The sequence below is a fragment of the Betta splendens genome, chromosome 7 (genome assembly GCF_900634795.4).
Source record: "Betta splendens chromosome 7, fBetSpl5.4, whole genome shotgun sequence".
Lineage (NCBI taxonomy): Eukaryota > Metazoa > Chordata > Actinopteri > Anabantiformes > Osphronemidae > Betta > Betta splendens.
Window position 1 is genome coordinate 3,201,306 of NC_040887.2, and position 16,436 is coordinate 3,217,741.

General features: G+C 47.1%; 2 protein-coding genes across 4 annotated transcripts; both read left to right on the forward strand.

Annotated features, from left to right (window-relative positions):
- The first annotated feature begins 2,912 nt into the window (after positions 1-2,912).
- On the forward strand, positions 2,913-7,777 carry LOC114859362 (solute carrier family 26 member 6-like). Its single transcript, XM_029157444.3, has 19 exons — positions 2,913-3,097; positions 3,271-3,410; positions 3,513-3,623; positions 3,704-3,879; positions 3,968-4,132; positions 4,231-4,383; positions 4,476-4,558; positions 4,642-4,789; positions 5,089-5,202; positions 5,274-5,351; positions 5,423-5,518; positions 5,597-5,703; positions 5,785-5,854; positions 5,929-6,021; positions 6,101-6,211; positions 6,288-6,614; positions 6,710-6,764; positions 6,872-6,996; positions 7,126-7,777. The coding sequence occupies exons 1-19, from the start codon at positions 2,967-2,969 to the stop codon at positions 7,150-7,152; spliced, it is 2,310 nt and encodes a 769-aa protein (XP_029013277.1). The 5' UTR covers positions 2,913-2,966; the 3' UTR covers positions 7,153-7,777.
- A 1,457-nt stretch (positions 7,778-9,234) lies between these two features.
- Positions 9,235-15,273, forward strand: LOC114858525 (solute carrier family 26 member 6-like). Of its 3 annotated transcripts, none has more exons than XM_055510398.1 (19): positions 9,236-9,783; positions 9,978-10,117; positions 10,186-10,296; positions 10,368-10,537; positions 10,604-10,768; positions 11,086-11,238; positions 11,434-11,516; positions 11,955-12,102; positions 12,562-12,675; positions 12,756-12,833; positions 12,915-13,010; positions 13,087-13,193; positions 13,317-13,386; positions 13,898-13,990; positions 14,097-14,186; positions 14,292-14,379; positions 14,452-14,603; positions 14,674-15,020; positions 15,097-15,273. In XM_055510398.1, exons 1-18 carry the CDS (start codon positions 9,653-9,655, stop codon positions 14,989-14,991), a joined length of 2,307 nt encoding a protein of 768 aa, XP_055366373.1. In that variant the 5' UTR covers positions 9,236-9,652; the 3' UTR covers positions 14,992-15,020; positions 15,097-15,273. The 3 variants fall into 3 exon arrangements, with proteins under 3 accessions (XP_055366372.1, XP_055366373.1, XP_029011713.1); XM_029155880.3 differs by having other exon boundaries at positions 9,239-9,783; positions 14,292-14,603; positions 14,674-14,728; positions 14,890-15,020; XM_055510397.1 differs by having other exon boundaries at positions 9,235-9,783; positions 14,292-14,603.
- Positions 15,274-16,436: the final 1,163 nt, after the last annotated feature.

A 16,436-nucleotide genomic window follows, 5' to 3' on the forward strand; every position in this document is an offset into this window, starting at 1 on the left:
GCAGTTTTCAGTGGAAACTGAGAGATGAGCTTGGCACGTGTTGTTTAACAGCAGGTGTATCTCCCTCAGAACGAAGGTAAACACGTCCTGGACAAAGGCATTCACCAAAACAAGCTCTTAGTCATGTTCATCTGTATGGAGCAGCTTTACCGGTCCGGTTCGGTATCATACAGGACGCTCCGGTCAGGTTAAAAGAGTCATCCCTCCAAAATACTGAAGCTCATCACAGTAATGAAAGCAAATATTTCATTAATTTACAAAATTGTAACCAATACTCAGCTCAAGTAGATGAAAGTTTAGAAAAGTGACAGTGGCCGTTATGAATAGTAATAAATTAAATAAATTGTTATACTTATGCTGATTGTGATTTTTTTGGCTTGACTGTTATCTAAGAACTACTAAATAATCAGGCAGCTGCGTCTCTTCACTGGTTGACTGAGTGTCTTGTTTTTGAAAAATATGGGCTTTGTGGTTTATTTCCAAGAAGCTCAACTAAAACAGTGCCTTAGCTCCAGAAAGGTAAAGGGACAGAGCACATGTGTGACGACAGCGGTGTTTACACGACAACAGGCCGAGTTTCTAGCCCCAGGTATGAATAGACGCATGTTTGTTGGATGTTTTGATTCATAGAAGTGTACTGAAGGAACTCCGTGCTGCACCTTGTTCACATTTAGAAACCAGCTCAAAGCTGTTGTTTACATTATGAAGTGTTCCTGCTAAAATGCATTAAGGTTACAAGAACCACCCTCAGTGACTGTGAAAGTCATCACTGTTGTTTGCATGTGGAAATCTTCTACACAAACTAGCACTAATGCAGTATTTACTGGGATTTCAGAAGGAACCTGTTACATAACATACAGTACTGTTTGTTGGAGTTGGTCATTTCTGGGTAAATGGGTTCAGAAAGGTGCTGAAACAACAGGCTGAAACCAAATTCTTTGAGTTTATTGTACATTTAGGTCTAAAAGCCAAATGTTCAGTTGTATTTCACCACTGTCAGTGCACAAACTTCCTCTTTTCTTCGCAGTTAGTTTAACTTTGAGGTGTTCACTGTTGTGACTGACGATCAATAATGATTATGAGTGAATGATGGAAAAGGCTGCTGAGGAAGGTTTCAAGTGAGCAAACATGAACACAAACTGGGTCCAGAAAAGGACGAGAGACAAAACAGTCATGATGAACACAAACGCAGTAGATCCAGTAAGTGATGGCACAATATTAACTCCTATCATTTAAACTGTGCATCAGAAACAGCATTGTTCAAATAGTTACTGGACAAAATAAACGTATTTCTAATGGTGCTATGAAGTAGAGTTTGTAAATAATCCTTCATGCTCACTGTAAATAAATATATGCAGCATATTAAATAAATGTAAACAAGCTCAACAGCAGTATATATAGTAAAACTGAAATAATTTAATATCATGAAAAGTTTCAGTAGTTATGAATGTAACCTGTAACCTGTGTTGTCTGTCTGAACTGCACCATAGAAACTGACTGTTGGTGGAAAACACATGGCTACACTGGGTGACATGTTTCTTCAGCCGCTCACACGGCAGCAGTTTACCCATAAACAGAAACAAAGACTAATAACAGCCTCCCTTTCTGTGTGTGAGCGCAGGTCGTCAGGGGTCACGGCGCCAGCGTGGGAAACAGATGTTTACACCACCTCTGGTGCTGCGGCTGCTAATCTGGTCAGAAGGAGAAGGAATGGGCCCGTTGTTTACACACGCACTGGCTTCTGTTTTAGAGGAATCACTTTTCAGAGAACGCTGCCTTTAGCAGGTGGTTCGGTTTCTAAAAAAGCCCACAGAGGAAACCTTCTGTTCACAACAAGGAGCATCATCTCAGCAGTATTAGCTTCCAATGTGGTCACTTCTTCATTTATAAAACAGCCGGAGCAAATTGCAATTATTTTAATATTAAGATTATTTGCAATTATTATTCTCATCACAGACTTTAGGTAGAAACCTGTTTATCTGCTATATGAGCGTTTGAAGAGGGCACTTCACATAAAGCAGGTCTCTGCACGTGTAGGAAACCACCGCTGTCTGTGGATGAAGTGGAGGCTAACTTTGTACAAAAAAGAAAAAAAGTGGTGAGTGTTTACAAAACGCACAATGTTCCACATGTGCGCTGGCGACTGCCTTGAAGGCATGACTTTGACTTTTCAAAGAAAGTGAAGAACAGGCGCCGTCATGATTCTGTAGAAATGCCTCTAAATAAAAAACTTCACCCATGTTTACTTAGTGAACTGTGTCCGACCCAAACAGAGACCGCACCTTTTTAGTTTTTCTAGGTTTTTTTGGGAGAAACTTTGACTTTATACCAATATCTAGAAAGGAAAGCCATGCATGTGTAATTAGTCTTAAAATAACAAAGAAAAGTCCTGAGAATTAAATCTTTAAATGACAGTGGCTCAGAAGTTATAATGTGGGCATCGACATGAGGCCCATTGATCTGGCAATAAATCACCTCAGGGGTTTAACACAGAGGTTGGTCTCTGCTCTGCTCTGGTCTCATAACAGTCCTGCTTGTCCTGGTGCTAGGACGATCATGGATCACTTAAAACCAAGTTTCATCTTCATCTTATTTAATATTAGATTTGTTTTTATTTATAAAAAAAATATTCAAAAAGCATTTTAAGGTGCAACACATCTGCAACCTGCGCATACTTTATTATTCTATTTATTTCTCTGGCGGCCCAAAGATTCAAACTTTGAATGTTTACAAAAGAAGTGCAAGTATAGATTTGACTCTTTCACCACTTTTAGCCTCCATGTGTACAAACACACATGAGGTGTGTGTTAACGGAACAGGAGCATGTGGGCCGCTGTGGTTCTGAGTACAGGTGAAGAACAGACACTCCCACGGCTTGGAAGCGGCATCATCGCTATAAGACTCGGACGAGGCCTCGTTCGCGCCACAGAACACGCCGCAGGACGGATCGGAACCACTGTCCAGGCATGGAGCCGGATAACAGGGAATTCTTTGTGCAGAGGGAGATTCTGGACGATGAGCGTCTGGATGTAGTGGCAACTAAAGGGACGTGGTACCGACAGCTGACCGTCGTTGATCGCTTGAAAGACTTCTTCAGGTAAAAGACGACGTTTACGCGTGTCACGTCTACAAGCGAACAGCGAAGTTCTTCAAACCAGCTCAAGTGCAGCATAGTTTAAAACATTTGAACCTGTGACAGCAGTTGTTGAATCATTCGAACGATTGAGAGAATCCGAAGCTCACATGTGGGTGAACGCCCCCCTCTTCCAGGTGCTCGGCGACCAGGCTGAAGCTCATGCTGCTGGGAGTGCTGCCCATTCTAACGTGGCTGCCCAGTTATCCCATCAAAGAGTTCCTCCCGGGCGACATAATGTCGGGCGCCAGCATTTCAGTCCTGCACCTGCCACAGGGTCTGTATGTTTATTAAAGGGTCGCGATGAAACGGATCACGCTTCGCTTCAGTCATGATTCCATGTTATTTCCATTATTTGACCTTTTATCATGTGTTTCAGGTTTGGCCTACGCTCCTCTGGCCGGCCTCCCTGCCGTGTACGGCCTGTACGCCTCCTTCTACCCCGTCATCCTCTACGTCATCTTTGGGACCTCCAAGCACCTCTCCGTGGGTAAGACTCGACACCTTCAGTCAAAAAAGCAGCGCGTCGAGGGGGTTGAAGCGCGCTCACGTGTGTGTTTGTGCGTCCAGGCACGTTTGCGGTGACCAGCATCATGGTCGGCACCGCGGTTCAAGAACTGGCTCCAGACTCAAAGTTTCTCGTGAGCTCAAATGGGACCAACGGGACCGTTGTGGACACTGCTGCACGGGACAACTTCAGAGTGGAAGTCGCAATGGCTTTAACCATCCTGATGGGAATAATTCAGGTTTGTCTGCACCAAAGAGAGAGCAGCAGCTCTTCTAAACCAGCTGTGATCTTCTGTTTCACGGCTGTTGTGCCTTTTCTGACCCAAGGTCGGGCTGAGCTTGGTGAGGTTCGGGTTCATGATCAGCTACCTGTCCGAGCCCATGATCCGCGCCTACACCACGGGCTCGGCGGTTCTAGTGTGCGTCTCCCAGCTCAAGGCCATGTTTGGAGTCTCCATTAAAACGTACATCGGTCCTCTCTCTGCGGTTTATGTGAGTTTGTCACACTGGCTTTTCATCTTTTTCTTCGGAACCCTTGGACACGCATTCATTTAATTCCCCTCTGCTTTTCCCAACTCTTTCCCCCACAGACTGTGATCGATGTCTGCCGACACCTTCCTCAGACCAAGATAGCGGTGCTCATCATCACTATAATATCAACCCTTGTTCTCGTCGCGATCAAAGAAATCAACACCTACTTCAGACATAAGCTGCCTCTGCCGATCCCCATAGAGCTGATGGTTGTAAGTGCCCTGTTTCTAACAGCTAGAGGTGTGTTCATTCACTGCTTCAGCTCGGCCATTGAAACCTAAAACCCCTTTTTTTATCCTGCCAGATCATATTTGGAACTATTATTTCCCACTATGGTCAACTTAAGGCAAACTATAATGTGAACATTGTTGGAGTGATTCCCAGTGGGTGAGTTAGATTTGAGCATATCCGTGCTCTACGAGGCCCAAGCGAACCAGAACCAGAACCATGTTTATCTTCTCCTCCTCCAGGTTCACGGCTCCCTTTGCACCAGACACCAGTCTGTACGCGCAGATTATTGGTGCTGCTATTTCTGTGGGCATCGTGAGCTACGTCATCAACATGTCGCTGGCGAAGACCTTCGCCCAAAAGCTCAGCTACAAAGTAGACAACAACCAGGTGAGGCCCATTGTCCTTTTCTAAATATTGGAATATCTTGAAACTCTGCAAGTTCATTACTTTATATGACAGGAGTCAAAGTTAACTTGCTCAGTTATTGTACTTAAGAGGCACTGGGCAAAATTTAGCGAGATGCGATGTGATAGAAAGAAATACAACAAGGTGACATTGGATACAACTTACAGTGGTTTCTATTTATTTGTTTGGACACCGAATTAATATATACAAAACACCACACGTGTCAGTGTGAACGCTGTAGTGTGATGTGAAACGTCCACGCTGGCTGTTTGTCGTCGCAGGAGCTGCTGGCGGTGGGAATCACCAACGTCGTGGGAGGCTTCTTCCAGTCCTACGCCACCACCGCGTCGCTGTCTCGCACGCTGGTGCAGGAGAACACAGGAGGCCAGACGCAGGTGAGGCGCCGCTGGCATCCAGCGCTCGGCTCTATTTACATGGTGCATGACCGGTGTCTGTGTCCGGGCAGGTGGCCGGGCTGGTCTCCTCCATCCTCATGCTCATTGCCATTTTGAAGATTGGCTCGCTCTTTCAGGACCTCCCGACGGTAAGGCGTCCGTCCTGCTGCCGCTCGCCCCGACGGCCGCTCCGCTTTAACAGGGAACTCGTGCTTTTCAGGCCATCTTAGCTACGATCGTGGTGGTGAACCTGAAAGGCATGTTCATGCAGTTCGTTGACATCCCGATGCTGTGGAGGACCAACAAGGTCGACCTGGTACGTGTGATCCTCGTGACCCCTCGCGCGACCCCTCGCTGCGTTCAGGCCTCTGATCTCAGCGTTTCCTTCCTGCAGCTCGTGTGGCTGGTCACGTTCGTTAGCGCCATCCTGCTCAACCTGGACATGGGCCTCGCCGTCGCTCTGGGCTTCGCCATACTTACAGTCATCTTTAAAACTCAGCTGTGAGCGCACACTTAATTATCACATAGCTACGGTTTATTTTTGAACTGGTGGATGAATTTGCTGATTTTATTACCTTTCAGACCCCACTACTCTCTCTTGGGCCACGTGTCAGGCACTGAACTGTACCTGGATGTAGGGAACTATAAGGAGGTAAGAATCTAATCTAGCAAATTTACCTGTGGACAGTCTTCGGACCTTGTAAGCGTCATTATGTGCCTGCGCAGGCGAAGGAGATCCCTGGGATTAAAATCTTCCGTTCATCGACGACGATCTACTACCCGAACGCTGACATGTACACGGACGCCCTGCAGGAGAAGGTGCGTGCGTCGCCCCCGCGTTGCGATCACCGCCCGCCCGTGTCCTTACTTATAATGTGATGTTGTGCTTTGGGTGCAGTGTGGCATCGACATCAGGGAGCTGCTGACGGAAAAGAAGAAAAGAGAAAAAGATCTGAAGAAACAACAGGAGAAAGAGCGAAAGGCAGCAGCGAAGGAGGCAAAGAAACAAGTATGACGTCCTACATGTTGGTCTCATTTAGAGGCACTTTAATACAGAACCTCTAACTAAGTGACCCTTTGTGCAGAACACGGTGTTGGGCCACATCCCCACGGGGCCATTCTCCCTAAAGGACATGAAGGAAGAGGATTACGAAAGACTGAGGAGAGAGAGTGAGGGGAATATTTCTCAGTTTAGCCTGAGAGACGTGACGAGCAACAAACCTCCCGGCGTGGGCCACGACAACTGGGCTTATCAACACGAGCCCATAGCAGTGGTCTTCCCATGCCCCCCCGACAGCAGCGCCCCCCCCCCACCGCTGCCCATGGAGGAGAGGGGGCAGATCCACTCCATCATCCTGGATCTCTCCACTCTCAGCTCTGTGGACACGACCGCCGTGAACACCCTGAGAAACGTACGAGCGCCTCCACATCAGACACAGGATCCAACTGTTGATCACGCATGTGCAACAGGGACATTGTTTTGACGCCGTCTTTCTAATTCTTGCAGATTTTCATGGAATATGAGCAGGTTAATTTCAACATCTATCTGGCATGCATCCAAGGTGAGTGGGACCCAAAAGGAAACAGTCAGTGTTTCTGCAGAGCGTTTAAAAGACGTGTGAAACAACTGTTGATTTCCACGTTTATTTCCGCATGTGTCAAACATCAGCTTGTGTCGTGGAGCAATTGGAAACAGCAAAGTTCTTCTCAGACGCCATCCCCAAGACCAAGGTCTTTGTCTCCGTTCACGACGCGGTGCTTCACATTCTGAAGAAACGGGGCCAGGTGGAGCTGGTGAGTTAAGCATAAATAATATATTAATAATAATATAATTAATAAGCATAAAGGCTACAGGCACTCACTACTTCTGTCACACGTCTGTCGGCTCCAACGCTGCGTTTGAAACATTTCTAATATTTTCAGGAGGAAAACAAAATGACCAAGATGTGACCAGCAGGGGTCAGCGGCCGCCTTCGTCCTCGCTGAGCTCCTCCTGCTCCCAGGATGCAAAGTCACCTCTAAAGACTTTATATCACTACACTGTATGCAAACACCACAAATAATCAGGAATAATGTCATATATCTACGTAAAGTACTTAATTTGCTTTCCACCATTTTATTAATAACTGAGCAAACATATGTGTTTTACTTTGAAATGCCTTTAAAATTATTTTTTTATATTTGTGTAAAGATGTTACATATTTAATATGAATGTATACCTTATCTACTTTATGTACATATTCCTATAGGTTTTATGAATGAAATACTAATATGAATAAAAAACAATGAAATAAAAAATAATTGTATTATTTACTTGGTGTATGTATGTATGTACAGTTTGGCCTGTTTATGTCATCACAACATTGTCTAGAATAGAATAGAATAAAACTTTATTTCTCATTGTACAACTACAACAAATTATGGGTTCACTCAGCAACAGTTCACAATAGAATGATGCCCTATATAAAATACAGAATAAATAAAAAAGAAAGACAAGAGGACAACCAACAATTTTTGGGGTTGTGTATTTGAAATAATTTTGATTGTGTGATTAATAAAGTCATATCGTACCGTACCGTTTATCAAACCTTTCTTGTCCTCAGTGGTGGAGCCTACATACTGTACCACACATACTGTACTCAGACAGTAAGTCAGCGTGCTCACCACAAGCTTTGTAGAAAGTCAGTAGTGTAGGAGCTTTCTTCACCATGGCCTTAATGTTTGGAGACCAGGACAAATCAGCAGAGATCTGAAGGAACCTGATGGTGGGACAGCTTCCACTCGTTCTCCCCTCATGATGCGTGGACCCGTCCATGTTTCCTGAAGTCCTTGATCAGTTCTTTAGTTTTACAGATATTCAGTAACAGATGATTCTGTGAGCAGACACATTCTCTACCTCAGTCCTGTATGCTGAGATGAGGCCAACCAGTTTTATCATGGTGTTCGTTGAGTTGAGTGTGCAGTCAAAGGTGCACAGGGCGAATCACAGGGGGCTCAGGACACGGCCCTGAGGAGAACCAGCTCTGAGCCTCCTGGTTTTAGCACAACTGAGTCTGTGTTGAGTTGTTGTCTATTGGGAATAAGGACATTTTTTCATAACGGCGGTTGAAAGAAGAAACAAAAAAGGGAAATGGGCAGAAAACGGAAGGAAATGCTTTGCTAAAATCATTAAATATAGATTCAGCAGCAACAGGAGGAAAAACTGGACCAAGAACAAACTACACCCCATTTAGCACGAGTTAAAAAACATGACATGAAACCAAAGCAGGGCAAAAGGGCAGAAGAGATAAAAACAACTCTTCTTCTCCAACCAAAGTTACGAGACATGAGCAACACCATCAAAAAATAGCAAAGGGTGCAGCCAAACACTGTAAAGCGTAAAGAAGGAAATGTAATCGTAAAACAAAATGAAAGCTTAACAAATGGGTCACAGTTTAAAAGTAATGTACTGTATGAGTTATGATTTATGACACAAAAAGCTCAAATGATGAGAGTATTAACAGGACACTGGAGACAGGAGCCCCCCGTCCGCCTCAAAGACCACGGCGTGAGCCGCGTTTTAGTGTAGGCTCCATGAGCCGCTCCTCACCAGTAATAAAGCATTAAAGCATTAAACAGGTTCAATGTAAAACATTAATTACATCACATGGATGTGAATTTGTGACCTGCCAAGTCTGAATCACTCAGTCCAGGGTCAATGGAGGGTGGCAGCACACTTCATGCTCAAAGACAATTAAACAGCATTAAAACCTGACGACTGCATGAAAATGAAAGTAAAAAAGATACTAAACTTCAGCTCATTCTAAATATCATATCAATGCAGGTCAGTGACATTTAAAACTGCCCTGACTGAAAAGCATGAAAACCAAAATGCCCGTTAGTGAACAAACTGCGCTGAAGCTTCAATTCAAATCCTTTGAAACAGCTCAACGATGACTGTCTGGAGTCAGGGTGAAGTCTCCAGCTTCTGCTGACAGTAAAAATAAGGTAACTTTCATGCAAGGACACCAACACAGACATTTAGGAGGCAATAAAGATAAGATGGTTTGTTTCACCTCATAAACACATGACAGATCCATGTGTTTTATGCAATATTTAAAAACATGCATACTTATGTATTATAGTGGACGTGATGGAATATGTCGAGGGGAGTGTGTGTGTTTCAGTGTGTGTCTGTGTTTGCTTTGACCCATTCTTAAATTCACCAAAAGACCCACTGCAGGTTTAGGACAAACACACGGGGAGGTGTGTGTGTGTGTGTGTTTGTGTGTGTGTGTGTGTGTGTGTGTGTGTGTGTGTGTGTGTGTGTGTGTGTGTGTGTGTGTGTGTGTGTGTGTGTGTGTGTGTGTGTGTGTGCAGAAAAACAAACGTACGGGAGCAGAACCTCCCACCTTGAAAACACTATAAAGCTTCACGCCAAGCGGCCTCAGCGCCGATTGAACCTTCAGGCATGGACCCAGACGACAGCGACTACTTCGTACAGAGGGAGATTCTGGACGCCGAGCGTCTGGATGAGGTGGCGCAAAAAGGGACGCGGTCGTCGAAGCCGACGGCGGCTGAGCGGCTGAAGGACTCCTTCAGGTAAAAGGTGCAGGGGAGAGGAGCAAGAACGATGGAGAAGGAGCGCCAACATAAACCGTGACAGTGATCGGTTGTGTTTGTGTGAACATGCTGTAACTGGTGTGTAGCTGTTAAACATTAAGCTAACATTCAGTTCCACCCCGAGCTGATGATGCTCGCGTGGCTTTCTGTGCTGGTGTGTGTGGGTTCTGCAGGTGCTCGGCCTCCAGGCTCGGGCTCGCGGTGCTGGCCCGGGTTCCCGTGCTGGGCTGGCTGCCCCGCTACGCCGTCAGGGAGAACCTGCTGGGCGACGTGATCTCTGGCTGCAGCGTGGCCGTCATGCACCTGCCGCAAGGTGCGTGAGAGCGCGGGTGTGACTTCTCCGCGATCGGCTGGTGTCTGAGCGTCCGTGTGTTTGAGCAGGACTGGCCTACGCCTCGCTGGCCGGCCTGCGGCCCGTCTTCGGCCTCTACACCTCTTTCTACCCGGTGCTGGTCTACTTCCTCTTCGGCACCTCCAGGCACATCTCCATAGGTGAGAACCTGCAGAGGCGCGGACCGACGGGCCGTTGCGGCTTCACAGCCTCCGTCTCCACGTCTGCTCAGGTACGTTTGCCGTGACCAGCATCATGGTCGGGAGCGTGGTCCAACGGCTGGCGCCGGACGCAGGCCCCGCGGCCAACGGCACCAACCAGACGGCGGGCGACGCCGATGCGCTGGACGCCGACAGGGTGCGGGTGGCGGCCTCCTTCGCCGTGCTGACCGGACTGGTCCAGGTGCGTGTTTGGGTCGGACCCGCGCTGCACGTCAGCAGTCACTGACCGCCTCTGCTCCTGCATCAGATCCTGCTGGGCGCGGTCCGGTTCGGCTTCATGGTGACCTACCTGTCCGGCCCGATGATCCGCGCCTACACCACGGGCTCGGCCGTCCTGGTGTGCGTGTCCCAGCTGAAGGACATCTTCGGAGTGAGGCCGTCCCGCTTCACCGGGCCTCTCAGCGCCGTTTATGTGAGTGCGTCGTCTGTTCGTGCACCACGGCGTCTGGTTTTAGCTGCTTGTTGTCGATGAGCTCTGTGTAAAGGCGTGTTGGTGCTGGAGTGCGTGGTAACTTTATATGTTCGGCATGAGGAGCGATAGTTTACACACTATCAGCCCAGAGTCTGCCTGGACGTGAACCAGCCTGAATTCTGTCTGCTGAACCTGGATTTTGTGCTTTTATTATATGAATAGAGCAACTTGTGCCTCATTTCGCATTGTTACGATACTCCTGTCGTTCCTTTTGCCATGAATTTATTTTTTATTGACTCGAGTCCCTCTCTGCTCAGACGCTCATCGACATCTGTCGGCTCCTGCCTGAGACCAACCTGGCGCAGCTGCTCGTCAGCGCCGTGGCGCTCGTCGCTCTGGTCGTGATCAAGGAAATCAACGCGTGCTACAGGACGAAGCTGCCGCTGCCCGTCCCCGTGGAACTGCTGCTGGTGACTCCCTTTGCTCGTTCATCGATCTTTTCCCTTGTTCACAGTAGGTGTGAGCTTTAACGCGACCAGCAGGGGGCGTCTTGGTCGCAGAAATGTCCACAGTCTCACTGTGGGCCATCAAAAAGGCGATTTGCAGTCATATTTGTAATATGCAACAAATACTGAGTACATTTTGATTTTTCCATTTGTCACCAGATCATAGCAGCAACACTTGCCGCCCACTTTGGCAGCCTCAACGTTAATTATGGTGTCAGTGTGGTGGGGGAGATTCCCAGCGGGTGAGTTTACCGTCGTTTGCTTGAATTGTGTCCATGCCCTAAACAGAAAGAGAAAGGAAGCGAGGGACGTGCGTTTCAGGCCTCATGTTTATGCTAGATTTAGTACTAACTCACAGAAAAATCCCACAATTACTGGTTGTCAGACATGTGGCGCTTTAAGGGAAACCTCAGCACAGGAACAGAGTCTCAGTGTGTGAGTTTCTGTAAAGCTTCTGTTCTCTGAAAAGCTCCTGCGGTGGAGTTTTCCCACTTGGCACAAAACTTGAATGTGTAAACAGCAGATTAGTCTCATTTATGTACAGGCAGCTCTGAGCCTCGTTTGCATTTGATGAGATCTTCGTGACTCCCAGTTTAGTCCTGTACTGTACTGGTTGACACTCAAATGAGACCGCTGAACTGAGTGAAACCCGGCCCGTGTGTTCGCTGCGCTGGCTCCAGGCTCAGGGCGCCTCTGGCTCCAGACGCCACCCTGTTCACCCAGATGATGGGTGACGCGCTGGCTGTGGCCGTGGTGAGCTACACCATCACCATCTCCTTGGCCAAGACGTTCGCCCTGAAGCACAGCTACAAGGTGGACAGCAACCAGGTGAGACACGCCCCCAGGACGTTTAGCACCATCATCATCCATCAAGTCATAACTCACTTCAACACTGGGCAAAGGTCAATGAGAGACTAAAATAAGAGCATCTATATCCTACTATAAACACAGTTATTACATAAGTGTTTATTGTGTATTCAGCTCCGCGCTGCTTTATTTATAGCTTTAGGGTCAAATGAAGGCAAAAAAACAACCCGAGGCAGTTTACATAGCAAAGTCATGACCAGAGAAACCAACAAATCATTGGTCTTTATTGAAACAAGCAAAAACAACATTTTCAGAACATTTTTACACATTTAAACGATGCCCTTTTTGAAGTACATGTATTTGACGCACACGCTAGCAGCTGTTGGCAGCGTGTTCCAGCCGCTCCACTGCAGACGAGGGCGTCGTGACTGGACATTCCACCAAAGGCTCAGCCTGTGCTGACGCCGTTCTCTCCTGCAGGAGCTGGTGGCTCTGGGCCTCAGCAACGCCGTCGGAGGCTGCTTCCTGTGTTATCCGGTAACAGCCTCCATGTCTCGCACCCTCGTCCAGGAGACCACAGGAGCCAGGACGCAGGTAAACACGCCAACCGCTGCAGCGAACGAGTGACACCGCGCCTCTCAGCTCCTCTGTACACGATCGCGTGTTTTTGACAGGTGGCTGGAATTTTCTCATCCGTCATTTTGCTGGTGGCAATTTTGGAACTCGGTCCTCTCTTCGAAAACCTGCCAAAGGTGACGGCCTCCTTCCTGCGTGAAGCCCGTTTCCTCTCCTGACAGCCAACGATAACGTCTGTGTGTGAACCTGTGACTCAGGCCATCTTAGCCGCCATCGTCATCGTGAACCTGAAAGGGATGTTCATGCAGGCGGTCGACGTCCGGATGCTGTGGAGGACCAACAAGGCCGATCTGGTGCGACTCGTCATTGTGCTGGTGCGTGAACGTCCCGTCGAACCCTCTGACTGTCGCTGTGTGACCTTCCCTCCAGCTGGTGTGGCTGGTGACCTTCACAAGCACCGTTCTGCTCAACCTGGACCTGGGTCTGGCCGTCTCTGTGGGCTTTGCCATGTTTACGCTCATTCTGAGAATGCAACGGTAACCACACACCACCTGCTCTGAATTATTGATCATACGTTCATGCATAATTAGAGATTCTGATGAGACTCAGCGAGCTGCAGGCGCTTCATGTTGCAATATTGATATTTGAATATATTTTAGCCCACAGTACTCCATCCTGGGCCACGTGTCAGGCACTGACCTGTACCTGGACACAGACACATACAAAGAGGTGAGAACCCGACAAAGTGACGGTTCATCCACAACAAATGAAAAGCTCAGTTCACTCAGATCCTAAAAGTTTAGATGTGCAGATTTGACCTTTATTCGTTTGAGTTAATGTTCCTCTGAGAATTCGACAAAGTGTTTCCAGGGTTGAAGCCAAAAAGAATCTGTGAGCATAAGCGAAATTATAGGATATTATAACTTATCATGACTTTATTTTCCGAGGTAGGAAACTGAAGCACTTATGTCAAGCGATCACTAAACAAGTAGCTCTGCTTCTCCCTTCTACATTCAGTGCCTCTGTAAATATAATCCAATAGTGTGTGTTCCCTTTTGAAATGAGTGTGAGCTGATGCTTTCAGTACAACACTCTGTGGATAAAGTTAGGACAAAACGCAGGCCTCCATTTAGTCTAAGTGGACCTGGGGGGGGGGGGGGGGGGGGGGGGCTTATAGAGTGAACTACAGCAGATCCTGATGTGAGCTCAGCCTCCTGTGCTTCCTGATGCATCCCTGCAGGCTAAAGAGATCACTGGAATTAAAATCTTCCGTTCATCCACGACCATCAACTACACCAACGCTGAGATGTTCGTGGACGCGCTGCAGGACAAGGTGGGAGTTCTGAGCTCAGGCCGCTGACCTTAATTGCTTTTATTATCTTCCCCACCTGTGTCGTTTCGTCATCTCCCTCTTTTTAATGTGATGCTTGACTCTGCAGAGCGGGATCGACTTTGGAAAGTTGCTGCTCGCGAAGAGGAAACAAGAAGCAGCTCTGAAAAGTGAACAAGAGAAAGAAAAAAAGACACAGGTTTCATGTTTGAAATCCATTAATCCTTGTTATAAAATGAATCCATTTGTTGGTGGAGGTCACTAAAACTTATCACCTTATCAACCTATTTATACCTATCGGCAGAAAACAGGAGTTGAACTCTTATCCAGTGGCACATTTACTTTCAAAGAGTTCAACAGGGAGGAACTTTCTGAAAGGCCGAGGAGCCAAAGTAAGAGCCATGTTTCAGACCGTAGCCTGGCAGAGAGCTCTGGGTTCACCAGCGCAACCCTCTTTAACGCAGATGCAGACACGGGTCGCCACGGTGATTACACCATCAATCAGACCTCGTCCCATTGTGACGAAGAGGCTGTCAGATCGGACACACACAGCATCGTCCTGGACCTGTCGGCCACCAGCTTTGTGGACACGGTTTCTGTGAACACCTTGAAAAATGTACGCGCATTACGTCCACAAAGTGACCGAGGCGGTGGGAGAGAACTCTGACGTGTGTCTTTCCTCACAGATCTTCAGCAACCTTGGGCAGATACAGTTAAACGTCTATTTAGCAGGTTGTCAAGGTAAGTCGGACGCTGCGCGACAAAGCCCAGGCAGAGCCAGGTTTTCCAGAACTCGGGCCCTGAAGCGGTGCCTCGGGCTCAGCAGTGTCCTGTCAGTCGAGCCTCAGCGTCTCACACATAATGACAAGATGATTTCCCCTCCTCACGCGTCCTTCCGTCAGCGTGCGTCGTGGAGCAGCTGGAGGCTGCTGGTTTCTTCTCCGAGTCCATCACAAAGAGCAGGCTGTTCGTCTCGCTTCACGACGCCGTGCTTTCTATTCTGAAGAAACGGGGCCAAACGCGGCTCATTCTTGTGAGTTCATTTCTGTAATGATTCTATGAAATACGGCGAAATCTTTCTCGAAGCTCGAAACCCACTTCTTTTCCAGGATGGTTCCACAAGCACCAAGATGTGACCAGCAGAGGTCAGACTGTTTCAACTCACTATCGTGCTCCTGCTCCTCCCTTTTGCTCCAGTCAGGGAGGACAATGTATGAGAAGTCCCTGCAAATGTGTAGTCAGTGTTTTATTAAGACAAATAAATTTACAAATGTGTAAAAACAACATGCGTGTGTCTCTTGTAATGTTCATAAAGTTCAGTGGTCAATCTTCTCTGTGATTAAAATATAATTGACGGGCCTGCTCAGTAAATAAATAGACCTTGCTCATAGGTTTTCTTTCAGGTCTCAGGTGATCTAATAAAACAGCCAGCTCTTGTGTTCGTGTCAGACTCTCGGCCCGTCAGGTCTTTGGAGCGTGGGAGGAAGCGGGAGAGCCCACAGAGAACCCACGCAGACACGGTGAGAACATGCAAAGGCCTCTGACCGAGCAGGAGTCCTGAACCAGGTCCCGGCTGTGAGGCAACAACTGAATCAGATTCACAACGAGTGTCTGTTCCACCGACGATCGATGACTGGAGCCGGGATTCCTTCCTAGGGAGAGACCAAACAAGATCCTGAAGCAACTGAACAAAGACAATATTTTTAAAGTATAACTGTCTCGTATTAGTTTCACTCTGCTGGAGTGCAGACAGCAGGATGCGAAACCTGAACCACAGATGTGTTATTATAATTAGGCTATTATTACTAGCCTGGCACAGTAAGAGCGCTATCACCTGGGCGTTTTTACGTGTACGTGACCTTTGGAGTCTCTAACTGAACACAGTTGATGGTCCAAGTGATCTTGGTTCTTGGTTTATGGCGCCACAGTCATTCACTAAGCTAAGGTGGCACCAGAGCATTAACAGACTTAAAAAACAAAGATTAACAACCTAAAATCTATTTGAAGACAGTAAATAGAGGCCAGAACTGGATTTAAAGTGTAAGTGTAGTTGCGGTTATTTTTAAAATCATTAAAAGACGTAAACCCTCAAATCTCAGGTCCGTAAAGTTTTTAATTTAAATGAAATAAAATTGAATGTTAATCACAAACATCTTGCCTTCTTGTTTAATATTCTTTTTTATTGTATAAATTAAAGATAAAAAGATAAATTAAAAGGAAATTACAACATGAAGTGTACAAAGGAGGCGATCCGGTTCAACTCTTTGGACAAAAAGCCTAAGGAGGGAAACCGCACCATCTTGGCATGGTGGATGGTTACCATGGAAACACTGAGAGCCGTAACTGTGGCAACAGGCTTTTTACGATATGCCTAATGAAATGGCCAGCAATACGTCACTGCAGCTGTCTCACTCTGTAGTGTGAGGGAGACAGAGAAGGGGCGGGGGGT

What these genes read in the sequence shown, in the direction of transcription:
- LOC114859362 (XM_029157444.3), top strand. Translation starts at nt 2,967, where the DNA reads ATGGAGCCGGATAACAGGGAATTCTTTGTGCAGAGGGAGATTCTGGAC. An exon ending in ACACAGGAGGCCAGACGCAG is followed by an intron (nt 5,203 to 5,273) that starts GTGAGGCGCCGC and finishes GTGTCCGGGCAG; the next exon opens with GTGGCCGGGCTGGTCTCCTC. An exon ending in GGACCAACAAGGTCGACCTG is followed by an intron (nt 5,519 to 5,596) that starts GTACGTGTGATC and finishes TCCTTCCTGCAG; the next exon opens with CTCGTGTGGCTGGTCACGTT.
- LOC114858525 (XM_055510397.1), top strand. Translation starts at nt 9,653, where the DNA reads ATGGACCCAGACGACAGCGACTACTTCGTACAGAGGGAGATTCTGGAC. An exon ending in CGGCTGAAGGACTCCTTCAG is followed by an intron (nt 9,784 to 9,977) that starts GTAAAAGGTGCA and finishes TGGGTTCTGCAG; the next exon opens with GTGCTCGGCCTCCAGGCTCG. An exon ending in CGTCATGCACCTGCCGCAAG is followed by an intron (nt 10,118 to 10,185) that starts GTGCGTGAGAGC and finishes GTGTTTGAGCAG; the next exon opens with GACTGGCCTACGCCTCGCTG.